Here is a 26,518-nt window from a genome sequence, read left to right as displayed (position 1 = left end):
ATGCAAGAAAACTTCCGAAATACCTTAGTGGGAAATAAGACTTTACCTCAGATTTTAGGTAAAGTAAATTAAAGGTGGAAACAGAATTTCTATTTCTAGTTAAACTGGATGAGCAAAATCTCAGTACAGACAGCCATTAGGTGTTCTTTGGAGACCCTAGTGAAGCAAGACCAGAAAGTAGTGCTTGTAGCTCTTAGGAAATGCATATTTTCTAAGGGAGAATGAAGCTTTTCACGTATTGGAAGCACGTTAATAGATTTTAACTTGAGAAATTTTCTAGTGTCTGAAAATTGAGAAAATACGCTCTCAGAAATTTACAATTAGGTACTTTTATTCTAAGAAATAACAGGGAAAAATGTCTTACCTCATGCTCTGCTGCAGCACTGACCAGGCCATGTTCCTCAGCCACCAGGGGTCTGTAAGGCATCCGCAGAGGCCCTACAGAATGTTTTTCATTACAGCAACAGATTTGTAAATTTTTGAGACAAAAATGTACTGGTGTAACACAAAAGCCAAGTGTCTTGCCTGTATGTTATTTAGCCCTCCCAGCAGTGTAACCATATAGGGTATGTGGTAGTCCAGGGAGACTTTTCAGTAAGGCTGGGTGCTTCCTCAGAAAGTTGAGAAACACTGCCCTGGAGGCTGTGCTCAAAGCCAGGCTTTCATTAATCACAGTCCCACCTTCACAACTCTTTTAAACCTTGCCGTTAGGCTTTTCATGTGCATTAGTAGTTATTTCTGTGAGGGAGACAAATACAAGTGTCATCAAGAGACTTAAGGTCACAGATGAAACCTGCTTCAACAGTACTTGAAGGTGTATCAACTGATTCTTAGATCTGATGTCTACCTGATGTGACTAAAGTCACATAATCTCTTCTTGTCACATTAGCTAGAACTATTTGTGCTTGGTCAAACTACTCTCTGATTTTGTAACGTCCAGTAATCAGTAACTAGCAGCAATCAGTTGTAGGACAGCCACAGCAGTTATGTGAAAATGGGTGGCTTTTTTTATCTGTCACTTTTGCATGGTGCACTGTCATCATTCAACAAAAGTCTCAAAGGAAAGGGTGCTCCTAGCGAATGTTGCAGTGCCTAATTAGGATCTTTGCCCCCTTCTCAAATTAACAACTCCCCAGTTATATAGTAAGTGGTTAAACCGGGATACTTCAAAAATAGATCCAGAAAGGCTGTTACACTAAGACACACTGAAGACCAGTAGCTGGAGAGGCTGAGGTCATTTTCTCTACTTTTGGTTCAGACTTAGTTCTGCCCTACAGTTGAGCATCCAAGTGCTTTTATACCAACTGGGAAGGGCTACACTTTATTCCAAATCATTCCAAGACGGCAAGAAGAGGCCAATGATTATGCCTGTGCTGCTTTCCATCCACTAACTTGGGGCTTAAACACTCTCTCAAGACATGAGAAACACAAACTCATTTCCCTCTTCCAGTTTGACCTTGTGTCACCCTTTGCTAAGACACCTAGCCTGTAAATCTACAGAGTTATGTGCACTCTTAAAGTTCTTTTCTTGCTTGTGAATGCTTTCTGCATGTTTTCAGTAGGCAGGAGTGTCGGCACCTCATGGCCAGTGATCTGACACAGCTGTAGCTCTTGGGCCTTTTTGGGGGGGGAAGAGAAAGAGATAGGCTTACATTTTTTTCTAGTGAAGTACTCAGCCCATGTCTTTCACATCTGAGTGAGTACTCTAAAATGCACAGCTGAAACCATTTGGCAAAACCACAGATTCTGCAGTAAGCATGCTTGGGTTAATTTTTAACAATTTAGAATAAAAGACAAAGTTTAGGCATACAGTATCAGTCATTTCTTCTGAAAACATTTTCAAAATTGTAAGTACCTAATTGGTTTGCTCTGAGAATATTTTCTTTTGTCTCAGTCTAACGTTAATGCAAGTGCATTTGAGTAACAGTTTGAACTGTGCCTAGTAAAACAAGATTTCAAAATGCTTTTTGCAACTGGAAAAATAAACTAGTTAAAAATTCTGACACTACAATTGCCCTCTGATTGGTTTCCTCATGAGATTTTTAATCCTGTTAGTAAACAAAGCAGAGACTTATCAGTTTATCCATATGACTAAGCTGAGCCAAATGGAAGATGCATTGAAAATAGGCAAGACAACTTATGGAATATTGCTTCGTAGACATTTAAATCCAGATATTTGTGTGCTTTTGTTCTCCTTTTTATTGGTTAGCAAAGGTGAAATATGGTTTAAAACTGTAAAATGTATTTATGGGTTTGTGTAGGACAAATGTGTCCAAACTCACGTCTCTCAGTGCTAGCCTGCCTGCTGTTGTCAGCTACACTGAATAAGCCTGCTTTGATCCACATAGAATGTATCTGCTTTGTTTTTAAGCCAACATTGTTCAGCCCAAGTTACATCAGATGCTGTACTTCATGCACCTGCTTTGTAGCTGTAGGCTGTACGAAACCTGTCCACAGTGTGCCCTTCAGTTCTTTGTGCACTATGTAAAGTGGGTGTTTTCTAGAGACGAGTCTTCTGATTACTTGTCTGCCTTTCTGGTTGCCTGTGGAAATTTAGTCCAGTAGTGGAGATGGCTGGGAAAGGCAGTTGTGATGTTACAGCTAATTAACTTCCTAGCCTGCCGTAAATAGGTTCCAAGCTCAGTGCTGAAGTAGAAGGAGTAAGATCCTGTAAGGAGGGATTTTATTGAGCTCTTCCCTGAAATTTCAGTGGAAACTGGAGGCTTAAGAGTAGGATTCAAGTGTAGGTGTTTACATGACAATCAGTACCAGAGGGCAAACTTTTTGCATAAATATATAGTTTCACCCAGCCTGTGTAAATTCCTCAAGTGGTTTGTTAGAAAACTTAGTCACAACACAAGTGTTGTGGTAGCATAAGCTGCCTCTCCTCTTGCTGTTGGCTAAAGAGATGCTGACTGATGTTCACTGAAGGAGGTAATTTGCTTACAGCTGTACTGGTCCTAGGAGGCCAGCTGTGTTCAGGGCTGGCCTGGGCAGCTTAGGCTAGGCTTGAGACTGTAGTTCCACCAATATTTGAGGTGACATAAGACCTTGCTGGTGCTTGGATGGACAGGTTTCACTCTCCATTCTTTCCTACTCTGGTTTCACCCCCACTTTCTCCTCTCTTTTCATGATCTTGGCTCCACTTTCCTACTCTTTTGTTTATGTGGGTCTGGCACTCTGCAGGACAAATCAGCTCACTACCTGCAATGCAATCTTTTTGCTGCATTAAATTTCTGCCTGCCCTCTTTAGCAAGAAGAGTCTGGAGAGCCCAAGAGTGGAAGTGAGGTAAGCAACAGGAATGCACAAGGGAGAGAAGGAAGATGGGAGAAGGGAGTAGGAACAGTATTGGTTTATCTAGGCACAGAAATGGTAGACTGAGTTCTAACCTGGATTTAAATTGTGGTGTAAATGCACCTGAGCTGAGTTATGCACCTACATCTCTCTGATAATCTAGGCTGTTGATCTTTGGCTTCAGTTCCATTTGCATGGTGCACTGTCATCATTCAACAAAAGTCTCAAAGGAAAGGGTGCTCCTAGCGAATGTTGCAGTGCCTAATTAGGATCTTTGCCCCCTTCTCAAATTAACAACTCCCCAGTTATATAGTAAGTGGTTAAACCGGGATACTTCAAAAATAGATCCAGAAAGGCTGTTACACTAAGACACACTGAAGACCAGTAGCTGGAGAGGCTGAGGTCATTTTCTCTACTTTTGGTTCAGACTTAGTTCTGCCCTACAGTTGAGCATCCAAGTGCTTTTATACCAACTGGGAAGGGCTACACTTTATTCCAAATCATTCCAAGACGGCAAGAAGAGGCCAATGATTATGCCTGTGCTGCTTTCCATCCACTAACTTGGGGCTTAAACACTCTCTCAAGACATGAGAAACACAAACTCATTTCCCTCTTCCAGTTTGACCTTGTGTCACCCTTTGCTAAGACACCTAGCCTGTAAATCTACAGAGTTATGTGCACTCTTAAAGTTCTTTTCTTGCTTGTGAATGCTTTCTGCATGTTTTCAGTAGGCAGGAGTGTCGGCACCTCATGGCCAGTGATCTGACACAGCTGTAGCTCTTGGGCCTTTTTGGGGGGGGAAGAGAAAGAGATAGGCTTACATTTTTTTCTAGTGAAGTACTCAGCCCATGTCTTTCACATCTGAGTGAGTACTCTAAAATGCACAGCTGAAACCATTTGGCAAAACCACAGATTCTGCAGTAAGCATGCTTGGGTTAATTTTTAACAATTTAGAATAAAAGACAAAGTTTAGGCATACAGTATCAGTCATTTCTTCTGAAAACATTTTCAAAATTGTAAGTACCTAATTGGTTTGCTCTGAGAATATTTTCTTTTGTCTCAGTCTAACGTTAATGCAAGTGCATTTGAGTAACAGTTTGAACTGTGCCTAGTAAAACAAGATTTCAAAATGCTTTTTGCAACTGGAAAAATAAACTAGTTAAAAATTCTGACACTACAATTGCCCTCTGATTGGTTTCCTCATGAGATTTTTAATCCTGTTAGTAAACAAAGCAGAGACTTATCAGTTTATCCATATGACTAAGCTGAGCCAAATGGAAGATGCATTGAAAATAGGCAAGACAACTTATGGAATATTGCTTCGTAGACATTTAAATCCAGATATTTGTGTGCTTTTGTTCTCCTTTTTATTGGTTAGCAAAGGTGAAATATGGTTTAAAACTGTAAAATGTATTTATGGGTTTGTGTAGGACAAATGTGTCCAAACTCACGTCTCTCAGTGCTAGCCTGCCTGCTGTTGTCAGCTACACTGAATAAGCCTGCTTTGATCCACATAGAATGTATCTGCTTTGTTTTTAAGCCAACATTGTTCAGCCCAAGTTACATCAGATGCTGTACTTCATGCACCTGCTTTGTAGCTGTAGGCTGTACGAAACCTGTCCACAGTGTGCCCTTCAGTTCTTTGTGCACTATGTAAAGTGGGTGTTTTCTAGAGACGAGTCTTCTGATTACTTGTCTGCCTTTCTGGTTGCCTGTGGAAATTTAGTCCAGTAGTGGAGATGGCTGGGAAAGGCAGTTGTGATGTTACAGCTAATTAACTTCCTAGCCTGCCGTAAATAGGTTCCAAGCTCAGTGCTGAAGTAGAAGGAGTAAGATCCTGTAAGGAGGGATTTTATTGAGCTCTTCCCTGAAATTTCAGTGGAAACTGGAGGCTTAAGAGTAGGATTCAAGTGTAGGTGTTTACATGACAATCAGTACCAGAGGGCAAACTTTTTGCATAAATATATAGTTTCACCCAGCCTGTGCAAATTCCTCAAGTGGTTTGTTAGAAAACTTAGTCACAACACAAGTGTTGTGGTAGCATAAGCTGCCTCTCCTCTTGCTGTTGGCTAAAGAGATGCTGACTGATGTTCACTGAAGGAGGTAATTTGCTTACAGCTGTACTGGTCCTAGGAGGCCAGCTGTGTTCAGGGCTGGCCTGGGCAGCTTAGGCTAGGCTTGAGACTGTAGTTCCACCAATATTTGAGGTGACATAAGACCTTGCTGGTGCTTGGATGGACAGGTTTCACTCTCCATTCTTTCCTACTCTGGTTTCACCCCCACTTTCTCCTCTCTTTTCATGATCTTGGCTCCACTTTCCTACTCTTTTGTTTATGTGGGTCTGGCACTCTGCAGGACAAATCAGCTCGCTACCTGCAATGCAATCTTTTTGCTGCATTAAATTTCTGCCTGCTAAAGAGGTCTGCAAGAAGAGTCTGGAGAGCCCAAGAGTGGAAGTGAGGTAAGCAACAGGAATGCACAAGGGAGAGAAGGAAGATGGGAGAAGGGAGTAGGAACAGTATTGGTTTATCTAGGCACAGAAATGGTAGACTGAGTTCTAACCTGGATTTAAATTGTGGTGTAAATGCACCTGATCTGAGTTATGCACCTACATCTCTCTGATAATCTAGGCTGTTGATCTTTGGCTTCAGTTCCATTTGACCCAATGTGACTACAGAAATATTTTAAAGCCTGTGAAAGCAACCTCAGGAACATAGCTGGAAATAATAATTCTGTCTATTTTGTTATTCAATTAATAATCTTAATAATCTTCCCTATTAAAAATGGATTGAAATGCATTTTTTTCTACCATAATTTATGCCTTGAGGGAAAGTGATAATAAGTAAAGGCAAACATAGCCATTTTGTCATCTGTAATTGTATGAGGGGCAGTCTGATGTTTCTGGTGCCCCAAGAGAAACTTGAGCAGAGATGGCTGGCTGGTTTCTTTTAGCACCAGAAGAGAAAACCTGTAATTAGGCAGATGATGTTCCCTGTGTATGTTAGTGTGGTGGGTTGACCTTAGCTGGATGCTAGGTGTCCACCAAGCTGCTCTATCACTCCCCTTCTCAGCAGGACAGGGGGAGAGAAAATAAGATTGAAAAAACCTTGTGGGTCAAGGTAAAGGCAGTTTAATAAGGCAAAAGCCATGGGCAGAAGCAAAAGAAAACAAAAGATTTATTCTTTACTTCCCATTAGCAGGCAATATCCAGCCGCTTCCTGGGAAGCAGGGTTTCAGTACACGTAGTGGTTGCTCTGGAAGACAAACATCGTGATAACAAATGTTCCCTTCCTTTTCCCTTCTTTTAGCTTTTATTGCTGAGCAGACATCATATGGTATGGAATATCCCTTTGGTCAGTTTGGGCCAACTGTCCTGTCTATGTCCCCTCCCAAGATCTTGCCCATCTCCAGCCTGCTGGTGAGGGGGGAATGTTGGAGCGACAGCCTTGATGCTGTGCAAGCACTGCTCGGCAGTAGCCAAAACACTGGTGTGTTATCAGGACCTTTCTAGCTACCAATGCAAAGCACAGCACAATGAGGGCTGCTATGGGGAAAATTAGGTACACCTCAGCCAGACCCAATACAGTTAGTGAAATGAAGGGACTGGTACAGTAAGGGACACAATCCTACTGCCAACTCCTAGGAGCAGAAGAGGACGACTCCTAGAAGCAGAAAAGGACAGACATAGGGGACTGTAATGTTTGTTCTGTTGCTCACCTTTTGGCATCACAGCTGGAGTATGGTCTGAATAAAGCAGTATTAAGATAAGGCATAAAAGATTCCTTGGGATATAAACTTTTATGCCAAATTGCAAAGGCAATGCAAAGCTGTATAAGCGCAGTTTGGTAATGGTGATTGAACAGTTTGTGTAAGTATCTTTAAGCAAAGCAGAAATGCAAACTATTTATATATTATAGTTAATTTTATGAGTTGCTGACCACCTACACTTAATTGTAAATTAAGTATTTCCAGGAATGCTATAATAATGTGATACACTTTTAGAGACTGAAAATGAGGAGGTAACTGTAGAAGAGTTAATGCCCATGAATTTGCCAGGAATCAAGTTAGTTAAGAAATACATTTGAGAGGATTAACATTGTTGTAGAAATTAGTGTTTGAAGAGATTGATTGGGAGGGTGTTGGGTTGAAGAATGTGAAAGGCAACTCAGTTCTATTGGTGGGCTTGTCAAGTACAGCTTGTTTCCTAGCCATGGCTTCATGAAGTGGGAAACAGAGAAGAGCAGGTGCCACAAGATCGACCTTGGAAAGTGTATCCCAGACAAAAAAGAAGAAATTAACCTATATCTATCCTGATTGTAAGGTACGGCTCTGACTTGCACTTGTTTTCTTCAGCTTACTTTGTCAGGCAGCAGGGAACTCTGTTGAAAAACGTGATTTAATCAAGCCTTTGTGGCAGTCTTTAGAGATAAATCTTCTTTAAACTGTTTTTCTCCCTGTTTAACTCATTGTGCTAACCTTCAGACATGTAGGGGCTTTTACAGGCAAGTATATTCCAAGGCTTATATCTTCCTCCTTCTTTCAAGACATTTTTGGGAAATGTGTAAGATGTCTAAGAAAGGAGGTGGTTTAGCGCTACCAGAAGCTCTAACCATCAAATTGAGATGGAGATGACTAAGAGTAGGCAGACAAATAAAGAGGGGTGTTTTGGCATATCTTGTGAGAAGAAGCAGAGTGGAGACTAGTTTGTTTCCATTTAGAACTTAAGTTGGTCTGGTGGTTTTGGTTTTATTTTTTCTCCTAATTTTAATGCCAAGAGATTAGTGTCCAGTACAGTTTCTGTTAAAATGAACAAATTTACATTGATGCCAGTGGAAGAGGGGAGGGCTCAAGAGAACATGCAGAGCAGAACTAAATGTCCTTTTTATGACTAGCAAGGACAGGCACAGTTAATAAAGACCATGGAGACAGGTATAAATCAGTCAAACGTAAAAGTCTTCATAGTCCTGTCTCCCATAACGGGCAGTACCAAATGCTTGTGAAGAGGACTGAAAAGCTGTATTACAGACAAACTAGCTTGTCCTCAGAAAGTCTCTTTGCTCTGTTCTTTGCTTCCTGGTTGTATGCTGCTTTCAGTATTGGATGAGAAATAGTTAGTTGTTACATTTTTGACATTCACATATCAAATTTTCTTGATTAGAAAGGCTTGTAGCTTTTGTTGGAATCTAGTTTTGTTGAAATCCAGTTTGCAATTATTTAACGAAGACACTCAAATATCAAATAACTTAGAAGGAATCTGATTTTTACAAACACGGGACAAAAATGTTTCCTTTTTTCTTTTGTCTTTTTCAACACTGTGATGGGATCACTGGACAGACTCAGAAACAGACATTGGGATCAATTAAAAAAAGGCAACATGAAAGAAACTGAGAAGCCACACACAGGAGACAAATTCTGCTGCATTTCCAAGCTGAAGGTACAGAAATATTTTAGCAATTTTGTATGAACACACAACTGTAATTGCTTGCACTGGTAGGAATTTGGTAGAAGTTACAACCTAGACTAAATGAATGAATAAGCTGTTTCTTTCCTTATCCTTAATGGCTTAACCAAGGTCAAGCAAGTTTGTGAGCAATCGTGTTGCTTTCTATGTCCCTGAACTTTACACTCTGTGATGTGTTGGAGATATGGTTGGTTGCTCCTTTGAAGCTCCAACTCTGAATTTGTGTGATCCCCCTAGTCTGACATGTTTACCATTTCTTCTTAAATCTGTGAAATGAGCCTTACCAATTGTGACATGGCAGTAAAAATTGGCTGTTGATCTACCCTAAACTATTCAAGTTGTCGAGAAGCTCTATAAAAGGTTGTAAAACAGCTTGTTTATGATAGTAATTCAAAGCCCAAATACATTACGTATGCTTTTTAGCATTTGCAGGAGATGCATTTTAAAATACTATTGATTTTATTTCATAAATACTGTTTATTAAGAATGCTAAAGTTAAAATTATTTGAATACTACTGCATATATTTGTATTTATTTTTTTACTGTCAATTGCTACTAGATTCTTGTAAAAAGGTCACACCCTTTACTACTTCTATTTGATATTACTTGTTCTGGGCTCGTGTCCTCTGCTGAGGTGGGAGAGCAGATACTCGATCAGGTAATTCGATCAAAGGAAACGATAATAATTCTGCAAGTAATTGATCATTCAGATGAGAAAAGGGCGTGAAGGTCTTTGCACCCTGGTCTGGCTGCAGACGTTATGGAGTCCTGCAGATGGCAACCTTGCAGCAGACACACGGTGGGAGACACTGTGTTGTGCCTGTCTTGGCTGGGGAAATGGAGCTTAAGGTTTCTGAAGACAGTCTTGGTGAATGGGAGTAGGTGAAGAACCAGATCTTTCTTCGGGTTTTTTTTGTTTGTTTGTGGGTTTTTTTGGTTTTTTTTTTTTTTTGGTTTAGTGAAACCATAACTGTGGACAAGAATAGATGATGGGATTTGAACTTGTATTTACACACGTATCAGTGAGTCAGGACTGTTCACTTGTTTTATCTGTAAGCACATTTTTGATGGAGAAAATAACCATGGAATATTCCCAAATATATGTCTTCTTGAATTCTTTATACATCTTTCTCTTTCCTTCCTAGGTATTTCTGCTGGCACTGTCCCTTGCATTTGTTGGTAAAACGATGTCTGGTGCTTACATGAACAGCATGTACACACAGATAGAGAAACAGTTTAATATTCCAGCTTCTTTAGTGGGGATCATTAATGGAAGCTTTGAAATTGGTAATCACTTATTTTAATATATCTTATTCTTTGAAAATATAATATGTTGGCTGAGCATATATTAGTGACTCTCATGTCCACAGCAATCTGTCGATTACTGTATGTGACAGTAGTGACCAACTCTATCCTACCATTTCAGCTGGTACTTACACATTTACCGTCTTGGAAACTAACAGGACAGCTTAAATGAGGAAGTTTAGGATTGAAAGCTGCTTCAGCTAATTTCTGCACTATCATAAGATATGATAGAGCAACTAACAAAATAGAGCTAGTTTATGAGCTTTGTATTGAATCTTTCTGAACCAAACAGAAAGATTTTATAAACTTTGTTTGGATTTAAGGTCATATTTAGCATTTTACAGTTCTTTTAATCAGTGACCTCAAAGTTGTTTGGAGTGGATTGTCTCCTTACTCAAACTCAATAGTATTTCAAGATTTCGTACCTGTATGACTGTAAAGACAGTTTCCAGTTCTACTTTTAATGAACCTTACCTTGCCTATCAGTGAGTTTTATTGCCCAGTGACAAGCTTATGTCTTGCTATTGTCAAAAAAGCCAAAAAAAAGGCTTGATAGCTTCAAACCCATCTAAATAGAGATCCTCAAAGGATGTGTTTTATACTCTTCAAGTCTCAATGTGGATCTTTATTATTGCTGCCTCAGCTGAGGAAATGGTCTGCACAGGCTCATATACACTGATGGGGAGAGGAGACAAGGCTCCTTCTCCCCCTTTTCTTGGTGTCCTATATCTTCATGTGCAAGAAGAAGAAATTGCTGGCAACACCATCCTGCTGTCTGCAAAGTAGTCTGATGGGGCAGCTCAGAGTTATTGTAGAGAAGGAATACCCAGAATATGTTCTTCTTTTTGACAAGGAGGAGACTTTAAGAAACATGAAATGGCCAAGATTAGTGAAGTGGTATGTAAAAGGCATATTATTTTAAATAAATTATCTTCTCATATGCACTTTTCTGTCACAAGTCATGCCATTCTTATGTCCAAAAATGTAAAATAGCTGTGAATAATCATATTAATATTTGAAATGATCAAGAGTCAGTGTATGTGGTAGACACACTTAGTGTGTCTTATAAGTGATTTATTAGGACTGTGTAAATGTACATCTTTAAGTGTTGTTCGAGCCACTGGTTCAATACAGTCTGTCTAGCAATGATATATAAAAAAGATGTTATCTTCTTTCAGAGCATGATGCTCGTCATTCAGAGACGTGGCTTTGTTCTTTTGACAAAAAGATCACAAAATCAGTAGGTGTATGATTACTAAATTGTTATTTATGGGGCCTGATTCATAACATGATGCTTGATTCTTTTCCTAGTTGCATAGCAATAAATGAAGAGTAGAGAAAATCAACTCATTCTGAAGTGAGACTAGAGAAGAGAATGATTTTTAGCACATTTGTATTTTTAAATGGTACTAGGTGCAAAAATCTGTATTTTTTTTATTCCTCTCAAACTATTACTGAAATAAATATTAATTTATTATTCCTTTTTTCTCTGAATGTCATCTTGTGTTTATTATTTTCAGTACAAAAATACATGCGTATATACTTCTGTATTTTCCCACACATTGTAAAATAGAGTAGCCTAGGATAATGACTTCCTAAAACAGCTATTACTCTGCAGCCTGTGGGCCTGGTCTCTACGTAAAGTAGCGGGAAACTTCTTCTCTACATAGATGCAGTCAAAAATCTTTTTCACCATGATCTCTTTTCCATTCTGCCTTCTACTGTCATGTTCTTTCCACATGGTGTAGGAGGGAATTACTGCATCATTTAGGCAGTTCCCTGTCTAGTTACAGTTTTTACAAGACAAGAGAAGTACCAGATATTGGGTTAACAAGATGTATTCAAATTTGTGTTGCAATTTATCTCTTTTGAAGGATGCCTTTCTTTGTAAATATGAAACAGGTTCTTTTTGCAGGCAACTTGCTGCTGATAGCATTTGTGAGCTACTTTGGGGCAAAGCTTCACAGACCCAGAATAATTGCTTTGGGCTGCACAGTTCTGTCATTTGGATGTCTTTTGATATCACTTCCTCATTTCCTATTTGGAAGGTGAGTATTTTGCTTAGCTCATAGCAGCTTCTGCGATCCTTACCTGCCTTAATCCGTGACTTCTCCCACTGAAATAGTATTGTTTATTGAGAGATGCATTGCCGAGCATGGGTACGGTATGATAATTGTAGAACAGCTTGTTTCGTTTTGTTTCTGAGATGGCTTCAAAGGTCAATCATCACTTCCTGAAGAGAGTGACCCCTCTGCTGACCACCTTGCCTTGTCTTCCTCCTTGTGCTATCTCTTGTGTGGACTTTCCGAAGAAACAGTGGCCTGTGATACTGTCACATTACACTTCAAGCTCTTATCTGCTTGGATGGGCAACACAAGATAATTTTTAAAGATGTCTTTGCTCTGGAGCCTGGATGGCAGATCATACCTGATCACTGTGTTGGCATGCCCTTTACAGACCTTAATGATCCTTTAACCACTTTTTCACTATTTTTGCTTGTCTTAAAAAAAAATAAAAATAAAAATTTAGGCTTGTCTATATTTTAAACAGTGAGATATCTTTTGAGAAAAGAAGATCCTCTAAATCTTGTTATGTCCAATGTAGTATGGCTCTGACAGCCTTGGTGGCACCATCTGCTTAGGGCGTAAATTGGATTAGAATGTAAAAAGAGTAGGAGAGAAGATGATATGAGGGATTTCATTAGGGCATTTCATTGACTTCTGAAGCACCTTTTACAAGATTATGTTAGAGGCTAAATAACAGCCTGGATAAAACACTGGGTTGGTTCCCTGCTACAGTTCTTTTGTTCCTAGCCTGATTTGTTACTGAGGCTCAGTTAACTTTTGATGTGGATTTCCTTCTTCCTATAGCTATACAATCTTCTTATAGGTAGCTTCATTACTGAAGTACAGCTTTATGAGGCAGTTCTGATGTATTTCTTCTTAACCTCTACATACCTTCCTTTGATTCAATCAGGTATCATATTGAAAGCAGCATTTCACCACAGGAGAATTTTTCAGTCACACCTCTGTGCCTTGTTAATCAAAGCTTGTTCTCTTTACCTACAGAGGAGCCATCAACAGGTATGACTCTTCCTATGTCTACTAATACTTTTTCTTCAGTTTTTATAGTGTTTAAGTAAATAGGATTTTTTTTATTAGCAATTATTTCAGGCTCCTGCTTTTCATCAGTATTTTTTCCAGGCATAAAAACTAGAGGGCAGGAAATTTCCTAGCCTTCTTGTTTCTTTGGTCTGTGATTCCAGAGCTGTAGCTTTATTCATGCAGTTTTACAGTATCCAAACAGCTTAGTTAACATCCCTGTCAGTCCACTTTGGGGAAATATAACACCAGGCTGTTCTCACAAACTTTCCTCTTTTTGACCTGAAATACTATGATACTGTGAGGAGGTGGGAAAAGTATTTGGACAAAGAGTAAAAGGCATCAGGATGCTTTTTCATTTTACCACACAAGAAATAAAGGAATGAGAAATAGAGATAGAACAAAAAAGTAGATCCTGCTTCCTTTTAGAGAAAAGAGTTTAACCTAGGCTGAAACTTATCTGGGAGACTGAAACATGTATATGCACTAGCAACATGCATATAAAGTAACTACTATAAAGCCAAAAGGCTCAGAGGCAACTATTAAATGATCACTGACAAAATCCTTACACTGAGGATGGGATTAATCTCCTGAGTGTTTGGCTACCTCGAAGGGAAGCATTTAGTCTGAGCCATCTCTTTAGGCTCCCTTGATAGTTGGTCAAAGGAGAGGGTCAAAGGAGCCTGTCTGCTCTAAGGACAGTCATGCTCTTTACTTTAGGGTGGGTCAGATTACCTCCTGGATGCGCCTACTGACTATTGAAAACTTAGATGATTGGTGAACGGCAAAAGTTAGGTGAGATGAATTCCACAATTAATTGTTATATTTTGTGATGGTGTTCCATTGATGTGTGCGAAAGCTGAATCCCGCTGCTGTAATATTGTATGTACACAGTGACATTTGTACTGTAGTTTTCTGTGTCTCCATTTAGTAACAGATGTGGCTTCCAAGCTTTCCAAGGCTGTGTGTCACTTAAAGCATTAATTTTTCCATCTTCACAATGAAAAGTTGAGAAAAATGTGTACTTAATAGCACTTGGTATTAATCTTTAATTTGAAGATTTGAGATACTGTTTTCCTTCATTTTATAAATGCACAAATTAAGGTATAGATAGGTAAAGCATTTTCTTCTAAATTATACAGCCATTCAACGTAGACACTAGAACCCGTAGGTCCTCTAGCCTCTGACTATACTTGGGTAAGGTGATTGTTTCCCTGCTAGTTTATGGACAAGCAAAACTGTGACGTTCATACATATGAGTCCATCTCCTGTGTGATGCAAAAACAGGTTTGAATTTGACCACATCTGCGTGTGGATTGCTTCACCCGTGTTTGCTGACAGCAATCTGACATTGATACAGGAGACCCACGCTTGATCTCTGAACAGTAATGCTTTCATTTAGAAAGTCATCAGTTGCTGCTAACAAAGCCGGTTTTTATTTGTTAACAAATTGGCACTGAGAAGTCTCAGCATGACACAATGGGCCACAGAGAACAGTGGAATCTGAAGCAGACTGTATGAGATGAAGAAATCCAAGGTCAGGGAATGAAAGAAAGTACTAAAGGTCATAATAGTTCCTGATATAACTGTCCTGGTGTGGGACAAAAAGGATTCTGCTGCTGCAGAGCATTCTTCTGCTGAGTTATGTAGGAGGACAGATGTGAATAAATGAGAGCTTGATCCCCAGATAGATTCAGCAGGCTGGCCATATTGTTATGGATCTTGATTTTGATCAACAGTTGTATAAAGGTCACAGTGAGTCAGAGACTTCCTCAGAGCAGTGCCCAGATGGGCAGGTTGCAGGCTATGTTCCAGTGGGTGCCTGCTCAGGGAAACACTGATGTTCTGAGTTGCAGTGATACGATGGGGGTAGAAAAACTTTCTGTAACATTTGGTGACATGCACCAATTATGGTAGGATTTGGATATGATTTGCCAAATCAGAATTTGCATTGTCCTTAATATGTCTCAAATCTGAAATTCAATACCCGAACAGATATCACTAGGACAGATGAAATTTCTGGATAGGGAGGTCATTGATATGCAAAGTAAAAATCTGTAGTGCTAGAACACAGCTTTGAGGTAAGGGTCTAAGCTGGGGTTTCCAGGTGGTGAGGACTGTTGTACGGAGTGCTGGTTTAAGTTACCAGCGAACAGCCAATGATTTAGACACAGACAAATTTACTCTCCATTTGCTTTTCTGGGGGCTTATGAACATTAGTAAACCAGAAGCTAGCAGTCTGGATCAAGGCAAAGAAGCTGGAAAGCTGAGAAATCTCACTCCGTGCAAAGGTAGAACACCACATCTTCTGCACTGGCATGGCTTTCTTGTAAGCAGATGGTGGCACCTCACTGTGAAATCAGGAACTCTTCTGGTTTATTTCAGAAAATGTTCTTATAATCAAATGACAGTGTATGGGCCTTATGCAGCAATTACCTGAATCATTGCAAAGGACTCCTGAATTTCAGAGAGATAGTCATACTGTTCTTGCTAGCCCACTGTTTCAGGCCATCCAGGTCTCTCTGTAAGATAGCTCTCCCTCCTGATGTGTCCACCTTACCAACTAGTTTGGTGTCATCAGCAAACTTGGTGAGACTGCTTTCAATCCCATCATCCAGATCATTTATGAAGATGTTGAACAGCGTGAGGAGCAGTATCGGTCCCTGGGGGACCCCACTTGTTACAGGCTGCCAGCCTGAGTAAAAGTCTTTGATCACCACCCTCTGAGCATGGCCTATGAGCCAATTTCCCACCCATCTTGCATGCTGTCCATCCAGTCTGTATCTTGCCTGTTTGCCTAGGAGGATGCTATGGGAAACAGTGGCAAATGCTTTGCTGAAGTCCAGGTAAAAAACACCCATTGCCCTCCCCATGTTGACAGAAAGTATTACTTTGTTGTAGAAGGTGATCAGGTTAGGCAGGCAGGATTTTTCACCCCTTCATCACTGGTGTTCAGGTGCTGTCTTCTCTTCACCGACATGAAAATGACAGTTTTGGTGAGGGACGCAAGTAAAGGGAAGGGCCTAGGTTATGCAGTGGTCGGACTGCCAGTTGGTTGGACAAGTTATGGCATGGAGAGAGAAGGGATCTAAACTCTACTCCAGCAAGTACAACAACTTCTTCCAGTTCTGGAGCCTTTCAAGTATCACAACTACTTATTTCCCTGTGTTACAGGACAGACCTACCCACCAAAGTTTAAGCTGCTAGTCAATTCTTTGTCTTTGTGTCTAGAATTTAATTAATAGTTAGAAATAAAAAAATAATTCTTGCTTCTTATTTTATTCACAGAATGTGTAAAAGAGCCTGGGTCCTTGCTGTGGATATTTGTGATGGTTGGAAACATAGTACGAGGAATGGGTGAAACTCCCATCATGCCTTTAGGCATTTCATATTTGGAGGATTTTGCCAAAGCAGAGAATTCACCTTTCTACCTGGGTAAATCTACCCTATTGTGATAACTCCCCTCCCCCAAACAAACACACACATAAACAAAAGCAAACGAGTGGGTTATTATGACTCCCTTCAGTCCAATAAAGGAAGAGAGAAGACAGACATTACTGTCTTATCAAAATAATAATACTGTCGAGCTTGTGATTTAACTAGAGATGAACTTGTTGAAATGAGGCCATTTTTAGGCGCAAATGTCTATTCAGTATAGCTGTCCTAAACATATATAACAATTCCAAGTAAATAGCTATGTTCGGGTTCTAATTTAGTATGTTTTCTCCTTTTCGTACTGTAGGATGTCTACAAACAGCAACTGTTATTGGCCCCTTCCTTGGTTTCTTGTTGGCATCATTCTGTGCAGAACTGTTTGTTGATGTGGGATCAGTAGATGCAGGTAATGGATTAATATATTAAATCTTACGTATAAATCAGTAGGCACGATGGTGTATTTATCAGCATTAAAAGATGTTTATTTCCTAATATGAGGTGCCTTAATTTTATCTGAGTTTGCTGGTGTTTCTTTTAGAATGGAAAATCTGTGTATAACATTCAATTCAATACAAGGTCTGAATTCATACATACACAAATGAATCTGCATATAAATTATTTGATGAACAAGTGTGTCATCTGGCTTAACATAGAAAAGGACTAGAATTAATTTAATACGAGACACTGAAATTTGCCAGAAAATTAGCAACATTAGAAAAGAATACTGGAGACTACTGTCTTTCACCAGCCTCATTTTAAAAACCTTTAACATTCTTTTAATACATCCCATGTCAGAGAGGACTAGGAAAACACACAATGACAGCAAATAGTATTTCTGATCTAATATCAGATGTGTGAGTTTGTTGTTTGTTTGTTTGTTCGTTCGTTTGTTTTTTATAGAGGACATAACTATAACAACTACTGATGCCCGCTGGGTTGGAGCATGGTGGCTTGGCATTTTGATTTGTGCATTACTGAATCTTCTCGCAGGAATACCTTTTTGGTTTTTACCCAAATCACTTCTGAAGGAAGGAGAAACCAATGAACCTGAGGAGACTAGTAAAAAAAGTGTAGTACTATTGCAAGAAAATGATAAAATTGCAGCCAAACAGACCATGTATGAAATTGCTAAAGGCAAGTTATATTGTATTTTATTTCCTTCTTTGTTTAGTCCTAAAGATGGAAAATATGTCTGTGTATTTTTTAAGTAAAGATGGGTCCAAGGTATGAATTACATACTCCATTTTTCATGTCTCTGTAGTACAAAGGATTTGCGCAGAGATTTAGAATGGGTTCTTGCAGAGGGAAAAAGCTAATTTCATATATCCAGGATCTGTATTCACTCCTTTTCCCCTTCTTCATTTCAAGTGTGTGTAGATCTCGATCTTTTCTTCCTGGTAGAGGATTAATGCACTGAAATCTGGTTAAGAATATTACCCCTCTGTGAGCTGTGGACAAGTTGCAGATATTAGTTGCTTGTACCCTACAATCACTGTGCAGAAGAGCAGAAAGCCAGCACAAGTCTTGTGCATTCCTTGAGTCCAACTTAAAGCCATAAAGGGGAATTGACAGGTGCTTAAGTGTCTTATAAACATGTAATGGCTATTGAACAAGGATCTATTTGACCTACATTTATTCATGTTACCGTTGGCAACATTCACACCTGTGGTATTTCAGATCTATATATCTGTAGGAAGCGATTTTTTCCTTCCATTTTTTTTGTGCTAGTTGGAAATGTGAGTGAATAAAATACATCAAAGGTTATGATCTTCAGAGTAGTCTCAGGATTCTGTATACCAAGCTCAGGACAGGGATCCTCATTTTCAGAAAGTAAATGCCAAGTGCCAGCTACCTCTCCATGGTGTTTCAAGCTGAGTCCAGCGAATTCACCATACAGAGTGAGTACTCAGATCTTGGCTGATATTGTAACTTCATTTTGATAAACACAGCATCTTTCTCTGCTGTCATATAGCCTTAAATGTATTAATGAATAAAGTACTGCTCTGGTGAGGAAAGGTTCCTAGCTCAGACTGTGGTCCCAGTACTCCAGAGTTCCTTCAGAGCTATGTTTTCATAATCATTCCCTCCCTGTGTTGGTGCGAATGTCCACTGTCCTGGAATATCCTGATTTTTTTCATTTCATGGAATGGTTGAGTTTGGAAGGGACCTCTGGAGGTCACTTGGTTCAACCCCTACTCAAGCAGGGCCACTTACAGCCAGTTTACCAGGACATGTTAAGACAGCTTTTTAATATCCCCGAGGATCTCAAGTTGAAAATGGAAGTATTTGTAGTTAAAATGAATCTTCCTCAGAAAGCTCTGATTGTAAACTGCATGACATATACAAATAATACAGCCTATTCAGATATTTGATTAATTTTTGCAAGACTTGCATACAGATCCTCTTTCAGTAAGATACTTGCCTACCTCTTAAAGTTATATACACTTCCTAAGTGGTGCCCACTTTCAGTGAAGCATGGTCATTATTTTACAGTTTATGTTTTTCTGCAGAATTTCTTGACAATAGCTCGGCACAGTAATTAATAGAGAACATTAGACAAAGAGAAATTGTGGGGTTTTTTTATGGTTCAGATCCTGATTTAATAGGCATTATGCAGAGAAAAGACCTGGGTAAATTAGTTTCTCAGGTGCTTACTTAGCTGAAGAGTGGCAGATACAGCCTTTGACAGTATGATGGGAATAACTGTGGTCACCTCCCTATTGAGGCCTCTTCTGCCCCATCACTGACAGTAGCAATATCCAAAATCAGTGATCAGGTCTCTAGGGGCAGGTTGTCACAGCTATATAGTGTGTTTGCACCCCTTCCCCCTTGTACTCCCTTTGCATGCCCAGGTGCAGGAAAGGGGTTTCGGTGAATGCTCTGAGGGCGTGGGATGAGAGAAAAGGGATAGTTGGGGAGTAGCTGCTGCTGCAAATCTGTAGGTGAAAAGTTCGGTCACTCTACAACTAAAAAGTTTCAGGGAACTTTTATGATAAGATTAATCCTGTGATTTTTTTAAGCAGCAGCATGCATTAGTGTGCGTGTGTGTGTGTGCAGTTATCTGTGTGTAGAAGACATGTTGGGGTAGCCTGGGCTAAGCAAGTAATCTTTGGACTGTGGTGTCTGGCAAAGCACAAGGATTAACCCGATCAAGTTAAGGACCATTTCTGTTTCCCTCTTCTCCCCTCAGCTACACTGAGCAATGGGTGATTCACTTCATAAAGCATCACACTAAGTTGTTACATTATTTCATTCCAGATTTCATCCCATTCCTCAAGGCTCTGTTTCACAACCCAGTTTATATGTTATTTATATGCATAACCGTGTTACAGTTCAGTGCCTTCAATGGCATGATATCCTTCATGCCCAAATATTTGGAACAACAGTTTGGAAAATCTGCATCGGATGCCATCTTTTTAATTGGTATGTTTGCATTTTGCTTTGCTGTATTCTTTCAGGTAGTAATGTCTCTATGTAAACTCTACTTATACATATATATTATTATATATATTATTATTTATATATATTCATGTGTACATGTATACATATATATACTAAGGTCAAATGCTTCTACAAATGAGGAATTCCACACTAGAAAGCTTTTCTGAATAATCATGCATTTTCTGCTAAGTATCTCCTGATTTTCTGTGCAGAATTTAATAATCTACTTCCCATATTTTGAATTGGCCCAGAGAGTTCAGCTGATGTAAAACATGTACCACTGATCTCAAAGACAATATGATTTTCATCAAGAGAGCATGGCCGAAATTATCTTGACTATATTATATTGATTAAAAAGTATACTATAGAGGGTAGATTTCATGTTCATGAAAGTGACATTGCTAGAACTCTTAAGAAAGATGGGTTGAACGTGTGCACAGCTAAAATTGTCAGTGATCTCTGACACTTTCCATCATCTCCACTCCTCAGGTATTAGCTTTGGGCCTTCTGAAAGCCTCAGATCCTCTTTCACATGCAGAGCTCCATGGAAGGAAACCACTGACCAAATAGCTGTATTTTTTTTTGTCCCTTCTTTATAGCTTGTCTTTTTTTGTGAGTGAGGACAAGGTTTCATGCATTGGGAAATGGTTATGGCAAGTAGTTGTAGCACAAATCAAATATCATGAAACTATAGGAGCCTTTATATGGTTCCAATTTATAATGTCTTAATTTTTTGGTTCCCTTGTTTAACTGCAATGACTTAATTAGACTAGAATTTATCTCATCATTATGGAAGAAAAATCTTAAAATACACCTAGCCATACTTCTGTTCCTTAACTCAGTGCTCAACTTTCACAGTAGCTGCACCATTTTCTTTAAAATCTGCCACACAGAACGTCCCAGAACTTAGGAGTATTACTGTTGCCCTTTGTTACCAGTGTTTTGAAGCTGTGCATCCAAAGGCATGTAGCTACCATACATCTTACCAGCGTTGCGTCGTTGACATTGCACTGCTAGGTTGTTTTTCCGACAGCTACTTCCTAAATGTCTTTCAGTCAGTCTTTGCTTCATTAAAGTACCAAACAGCAAAGAAGCGTGAGAACACGTTCAGTAATCTCTTATCAAAACTGAAAGTCAGTTCCTCTTTTCTGTGATGCTCAGTGTGCACCAAGATGTGTTCCACTAGCTTATCTTCTTCTTGAATTTTTCTCTCAGCTAGGGAGACTGTATTGAAACCCTGCTTTTTTTTTTTTTTTTTCGGTGCATGTGTGTGTTGGAACCAGATTGCAATTGTAGAATGCAATTTTCCAATGAATCATTTCAGTCCTACCTTCTAGCTCGCTCTCTAAGCTGTTCCCAACTGCTGTTGAGTTTGGCAGATGGTTTGGGTGTACAGGGGAATTAGTAGGGACCCATTTCTGAATGTAGTTAGATTATTCAGCCACAGGTACTATATAAGTTTTTGCCAAGTAGTCTTCCCTTATGAGTAGCTTTGATGGTCTCTTTCTTTATTTTAACATGGAAGTTTCACTTGTTTAAATAGGTGTTTACAACTTACCAGTTATATGCGTTGGGTATTTTTTTGGAGGCTTATTCATGAAGAAATTCAAGATAAATATTTATCAGGCTGCGAACATAGCATTTTGGGTATCTTTACTGGAATACCTTCTCTACTTTGCTGCCTATTGGACTGTCTGTGATACCTCACCAGTTGCTGGCCTAACAGTTTCCTATGAAGGGTATGTTCTTTAAGACACAAGAGGACATAAATCTTAAGACACTGGAATGATTTTTCTTGTCAAGAATCAGCCAGGGACTCCACAGCTTTGAAACGTTTTAGTTTCGTGATCTAAATTCTCAAGGCTTTTTGTTTGCATGAGACAATAGGTCTATCTTCATTATGCTGTTTTAAACAATAAAGTGTGTTAAAAAAGATATCCACGTCAAGACTCACGCAATTGCACATCCATATTAATTCTTTTACTAATATAATTATACATTTAAGTCATGTAACTGCAGGTAAAAATAAGAAATGTTGATCAAATTAGGCATACATGAATGCAATTTTAGAATTACAGAGGGACAAAACCCTTTCTTACGCTCATTTATTGGAATTTGATTGCTATCTGGTTATCAGAGGATATTTTATCTGCAGTTTCTTGATTTGAAGCCTGCCATTAATCATTGGAGGGGGGTTGTGTGTCTGTAAAATGCACATGTAGGTATATGTAATGCTTACAGAAAATCAAGAACATGAAATGAGAATAGATGAGATGAGAAAAATGCTGTAGGGTATGTATACCTATTTATGAATTGATAATATCAATATAATGTAATGTACTGTAATATAATATTATATTATATCATATCATTTAATATAACATATTATAGAAAGATAGAAAGGCATGACTCCAGGGTAGGAGCATGTAAGGTCATGTCCTGGATCAACACTTGAGCTAGAATAGAATCCTAATCATTACAAAAGGTTACTGTAGGTATTTCGCTACTGAAATTTTTATTCATCTTCTAATTGTATTTCAGAATAGAGCAAGTTTCATACGCAGAAAATACTCTACTTGCTGGCTGCAACAGGGATTGCGATTGCCCACTTAAAATATGGGACCCTGTTTGTGGGAACAATGGAATCACATATGTGTCACCTTGTCTTGCTGGGTGTAAAGCCTCAAGAGAAACTGGAAAAAACATGGTAAAGCATACATTTTATTGCGCTGGAACTATGAAATATAGTAGATGAGAAATATCAATATCAATATAGGGTGGGAAATAACCATACATGTACAATTAATTGGATATATAAGGTGATAAATAGAGTTGGACAAATTCATTGAGTGGCAACAGAAATTCCAAACTGAATATGAAAATTAGCTTAAGTTTAAATTAAAGAATATCATGAAGAATCCTCCTTTTCTTCTAATACTTGAAGGAATCTCAAATGCTCAAAATGGAGTGAGAAATTATTCTCAAGGTATTGCCAGTTGGAAACCTGAGTGAACAAGAATATTTCAGCCAAAATGAAATTCTATAGCATGGACTTAATACTCTTTTTTTACCCTGTAGATCTGAACAAGTAACCAGGTATTATTGAACTTTTATTATCTTAATTAAGAATACATTTTCCATTTAAAAATTTTTTAATTAGACTGAAAACAAAAATAATGACTTCAATAAAACCCCAAATCAGATAGATTTTAGAAAGCCTCTTTACTTTACAAATATTTTAGAGAAGTATTAGATGATAGTAAGGGACATACACTGATGCCCTTGCTCACCTTGGCTGACATTTGGGAGCCCTTATTCTTGCAGTAGTCTCAATGATTTCAGTAGAAGTAAGTGTTTGAGTGAGAATATTGCAACCCAGCCTCAATCAAACATCTCTGGTTTCCCCTGTTTTGGCATAAGAAAGAACACACATTATGTTATGAAAAAGAGGGTCAGACCTATCGGCACTGGCAGGACCATATAACCAGGCTGTGCTGGGAAATATGAGGGCTCTCTTGATCATGGCCTCCTTGAGGAATCATGGTCCCAGCTGTATAAGAGGACCATAGCTCCGTCCCACTCTCTAACCCCATACACCATATACAGGTGATGGTTAGACCTGTGCCTGGCACCCTGGGAGAGAGGCTGCAGTGCTATGCTGCACATATGTAACATACTCAATTGCAGGAGAGAGCGAGCTAGGTGCCAACTGTGCAAGTTTCACACTCGGTGTGTGAGTTTTGACAAGTCTGTGTGACTAAAATTCTCTTTTGACAGGTGTTTGAAAACTGCACCTGTGTTGCAGCCTCAGGGTTTTCATCTCAAAACATCTCTGCAATTCTGGGCCAGTGTGATGGTGAAGAAAACTGTGACAGGATGCTTCATTATTTTTTAATATTGTCATTAGTCTGCAGCTTCATTTTTTCCTTAGCAGCCATGCCTGGGTACATGGTCTTAATAAGGTACAGTAAAATGTCCTTGTCTTAAGGAACCTACTGGACTTTTTATTTTGAAGTCAAACACCCCAAGGAATTAAAAGTGTGTTAGTTTGTGTTTGGGGGAGGAAGAATAGAAAGATCTTATGTAATTTCTGTGCTGTGTTAAGGTTTAGTGTCATGTCAGTTTTATAACCTGTTTTTGCTTCTGGCTATCAGCTGTATCCTGAATTAATAATGTAGGACTGCTGAGCCAGTGCACCAAGATATTGAGAGCTGTGTGATACCCATGTGTTTATTGATTATCTCAACATGATGCTGATTAAGGCACAACTATTTTGCACTTTGTGCTGGCCTCAGTCCAAGTGGACAAGACCAGGACAATAGCTTTTCCTTTTGTGATTTGGCAGTTAAAGAACTTCAGTAAACATCACCAGATGAGTATAATGAACTCTTTCAACCAGTGCTCTAATTAGAAAGGTTTGGGCCTAATGTGATGAAGACTTGGATTTAAAAAAAAAAAACAACAATGAGGTAAACATTCCTTATTGATGTCACCTTTATTGACTGGAGTACAATGTAATTATCATACAGGTCTCTAAAGCCTGAAGAAAAGTCATTTGGAGTGGGTATCCATGGACTGGCTTCAAGAGTATTTGGTAAGAAAAGATCTAACACAATTCAGAAGCACAGTTAGGTCTGATCTAGAGTTAAACAAGGATCACATCGGGGCTATAGGCATGGCACAGGAGTGCACTTCTATGGAGTGCCTTTGGTCAGAAAGAATTTAGGGTTTGTTACAGATCTAGGCAGCATGACAAATTACAACAGCTTTCAATTTGCATTTATTCATATGGCGTAAGAGGCTGACTACATCTGCTGTTATTTGAAAGCCATTTTACATTCCATCGCTCTTGTTATATGTTTATCAAACACAATACTCTCACTGATGAGTGAAAATACCAAGTTTTGAATAGGAATCACAGTCCATATTGTAGCATAGACATATTGTTAAACAGGCAACAGGAAAGACAATCTTTGGTTGAGGGGGAGTAGACAAGGAAGAAGAGAGAATGTAAGAAATACAGAGAACATGGTTCATGCTGCAAGAGAGGAGGACAGATGGAGTAGGTGAAAAACAACATAGGTTCTAGAGTGTATCTGCTAATCAGAAAAAATACTCTATTCACAAAAACATTGCTAATATCCTTTTTAGCTGGAATTCCATCTCCCATTTATTTTGGAGCTCTGATAGATACCACTTGCTTGAAGTGGGGTACTGTGACTTGTGGTGGAGAAGGAGCATGTAGGATGTACGACATTGTCACGTATAGGTATATTTTCTACTTTATTTTCATTTCTCCTTCTTACTGTATTGTTACATGCATAGAGATATAATGGTATGCTCTTTATCTTTTCCTAGTGGACAAACTCCTCCTGTGTTAGAGATTTGACACAACACCTTTCTTTGGCATTGGTTTTATTTCTCAAGTGCAACCTTTGCCACAGATCTTGAAACACCCTGTGAACAGAAATGTTCTGGTGCCATAATTACGTACACTAATGGCCTTTCATGAGAACAGACCTTAAAGCACTGAATTCTGATAAAAAAAAGTAAAAGCAGTAAGCTTTTGTAGGAAAAATGTCAGATGTTTAATGGCTGACTATGCAATATCTTTGAACAGAAAATGGTTGAAATAGTACTTGAATTAAACTATATGATAAGTTTATAGAGAGGATATAGTTACCCAAATTGGAAACTGGCCCAGCATACTGCTCTTCATGCTTCAAGGAGCACTGTGGGAATTTTGAAGAAAAGTTTGGTTGAACTAATGTCTTAGGGATGATTCCTCTTAATAGTGTGTTGAGGTTGATTGGGAAGAAGAATGCTAGCTCATGAATACCCAGAAGTCTTACTCAGGTGGTCTGAGTTGCCCTTTTCAGGGTTCTCTCTTCCCCTTGTGGAGAAAGCCATAAGGGTACCAGGTGGCTAACTTCGATGGTTAAATTAGTTGCCTGATGTTGGGTGATGTAAATAGCCATTTTGCTGACACTGGCATATTCTCTTTTCTCATATTGATTCATCTTCTGTGAGATCCAAAAGGATCAGGGCACAAGCTTTAGAGTGGCAGGCAATTGTTGCAAAACAATATACGCTGAATAGTTTTGCTATTTTTTCATGAATGATATATTTAATGAAGCACTTCTTTTATTTCAGGTGGCTCTATCTTGGCCTGCCAGCAATATTACGTGGAGTGTCCTATGTCCCAAGTGCACTAGTTCTCCTTATTTTAAAGAAGAAACTTAAATCTGAAAGCCAAGTCTTATTAAATGCACCAGTAGAAATGCAGGACAAAGTTCAAGAAGCATTGAAATAGCATTTCAAAGCAGGACGCATTGTGGAAAAACCTTGCAGTGTAAATTTTGGATATATCCTTGTGAAAGATTTCATACTTTAACTAGTGAACACTTGGACAGAGATTAATAGAATTACACATAGTCATATCCTAATTATATTATAAAAGTATCAGTTCATAAACAGAAG

At 38.9% G+C, this 26,518-nt stretch overlaps 1 protein-coding gene across 1 annotated transcript; it reads left to right on the top strand.

Annotated features, from left to right (window-relative positions):
• The first annotated feature begins 8,669 nt into the window (after positions 1-8,669).
• Positions 8,670-26,518, top strand: SLCO1A2 (solute carrier organic anion transporter family, member 1A2). The gene is made up of 14 exons (XM_009879664.1): positions 8,670-8,729; positions 9,902-10,043; positions 11,977-12,109; positions 13,038-13,144; positions 16,451-16,597; positions 16,905-17,003; positions 17,498-17,731; positions 19,856-20,020; positions 21,582-21,777; positions 22,580-22,745; positions 23,816-24,000; positions 24,568-24,632; positions 25,190-25,307; positions 26,192-26,518. The coding sequence occupies exons 1-14, from the start codon at positions 8,670-8,672 to the stop codon at positions 26,349-26,351; spliced, it is 1,977 nt and encodes a 658-aa protein (XP_009877966.1). The 3' UTR covers positions 26,352-26,518.

This window comes from Charadrius vociferus, unplaced genomic scaffold, assembly GCF_000708025.1.
Source record: "Charadrius vociferus isolate BGI_N301 unplaced genomic scaffold, ASM70802v2 scaffold90, whole genome shotgun sequence".
In the NCBI taxonomy this organism is placed as follows: domain Eukaryota; kingdom Metazoa; phylum Chordata; class Aves; order Charadriiformes; family Charadriidae; genus Charadrius; species Charadrius vociferus.
This window is presented reverse-complemented; position numbering and strand designations above follow the sequence as displayed.

Bases quoted from the DNA above. Each gene is read 5' to 3' on its own strand.
- SLCO1A2 (XM_009879664.1), top strand. From the start codon at position 8,670: ATGAAAGAAACTGAGAAGCCACACACAGGAGACAAATTCTGCTGCATT. The intron at 10,044-11,976 runs GTAATCACTTAT...TTCTTTTTGCAG, and splicing joins TAATGGAAGCTTTGAAATTG to GCAACTTGCTGCTGATAGCA. The intron at 17,004-17,497 runs GTAATGGATTAA...TGTTTTTTATAG, and splicing joins TGTGGGATCAGTAGATGCAG to AGGACATAACTATAACAACT.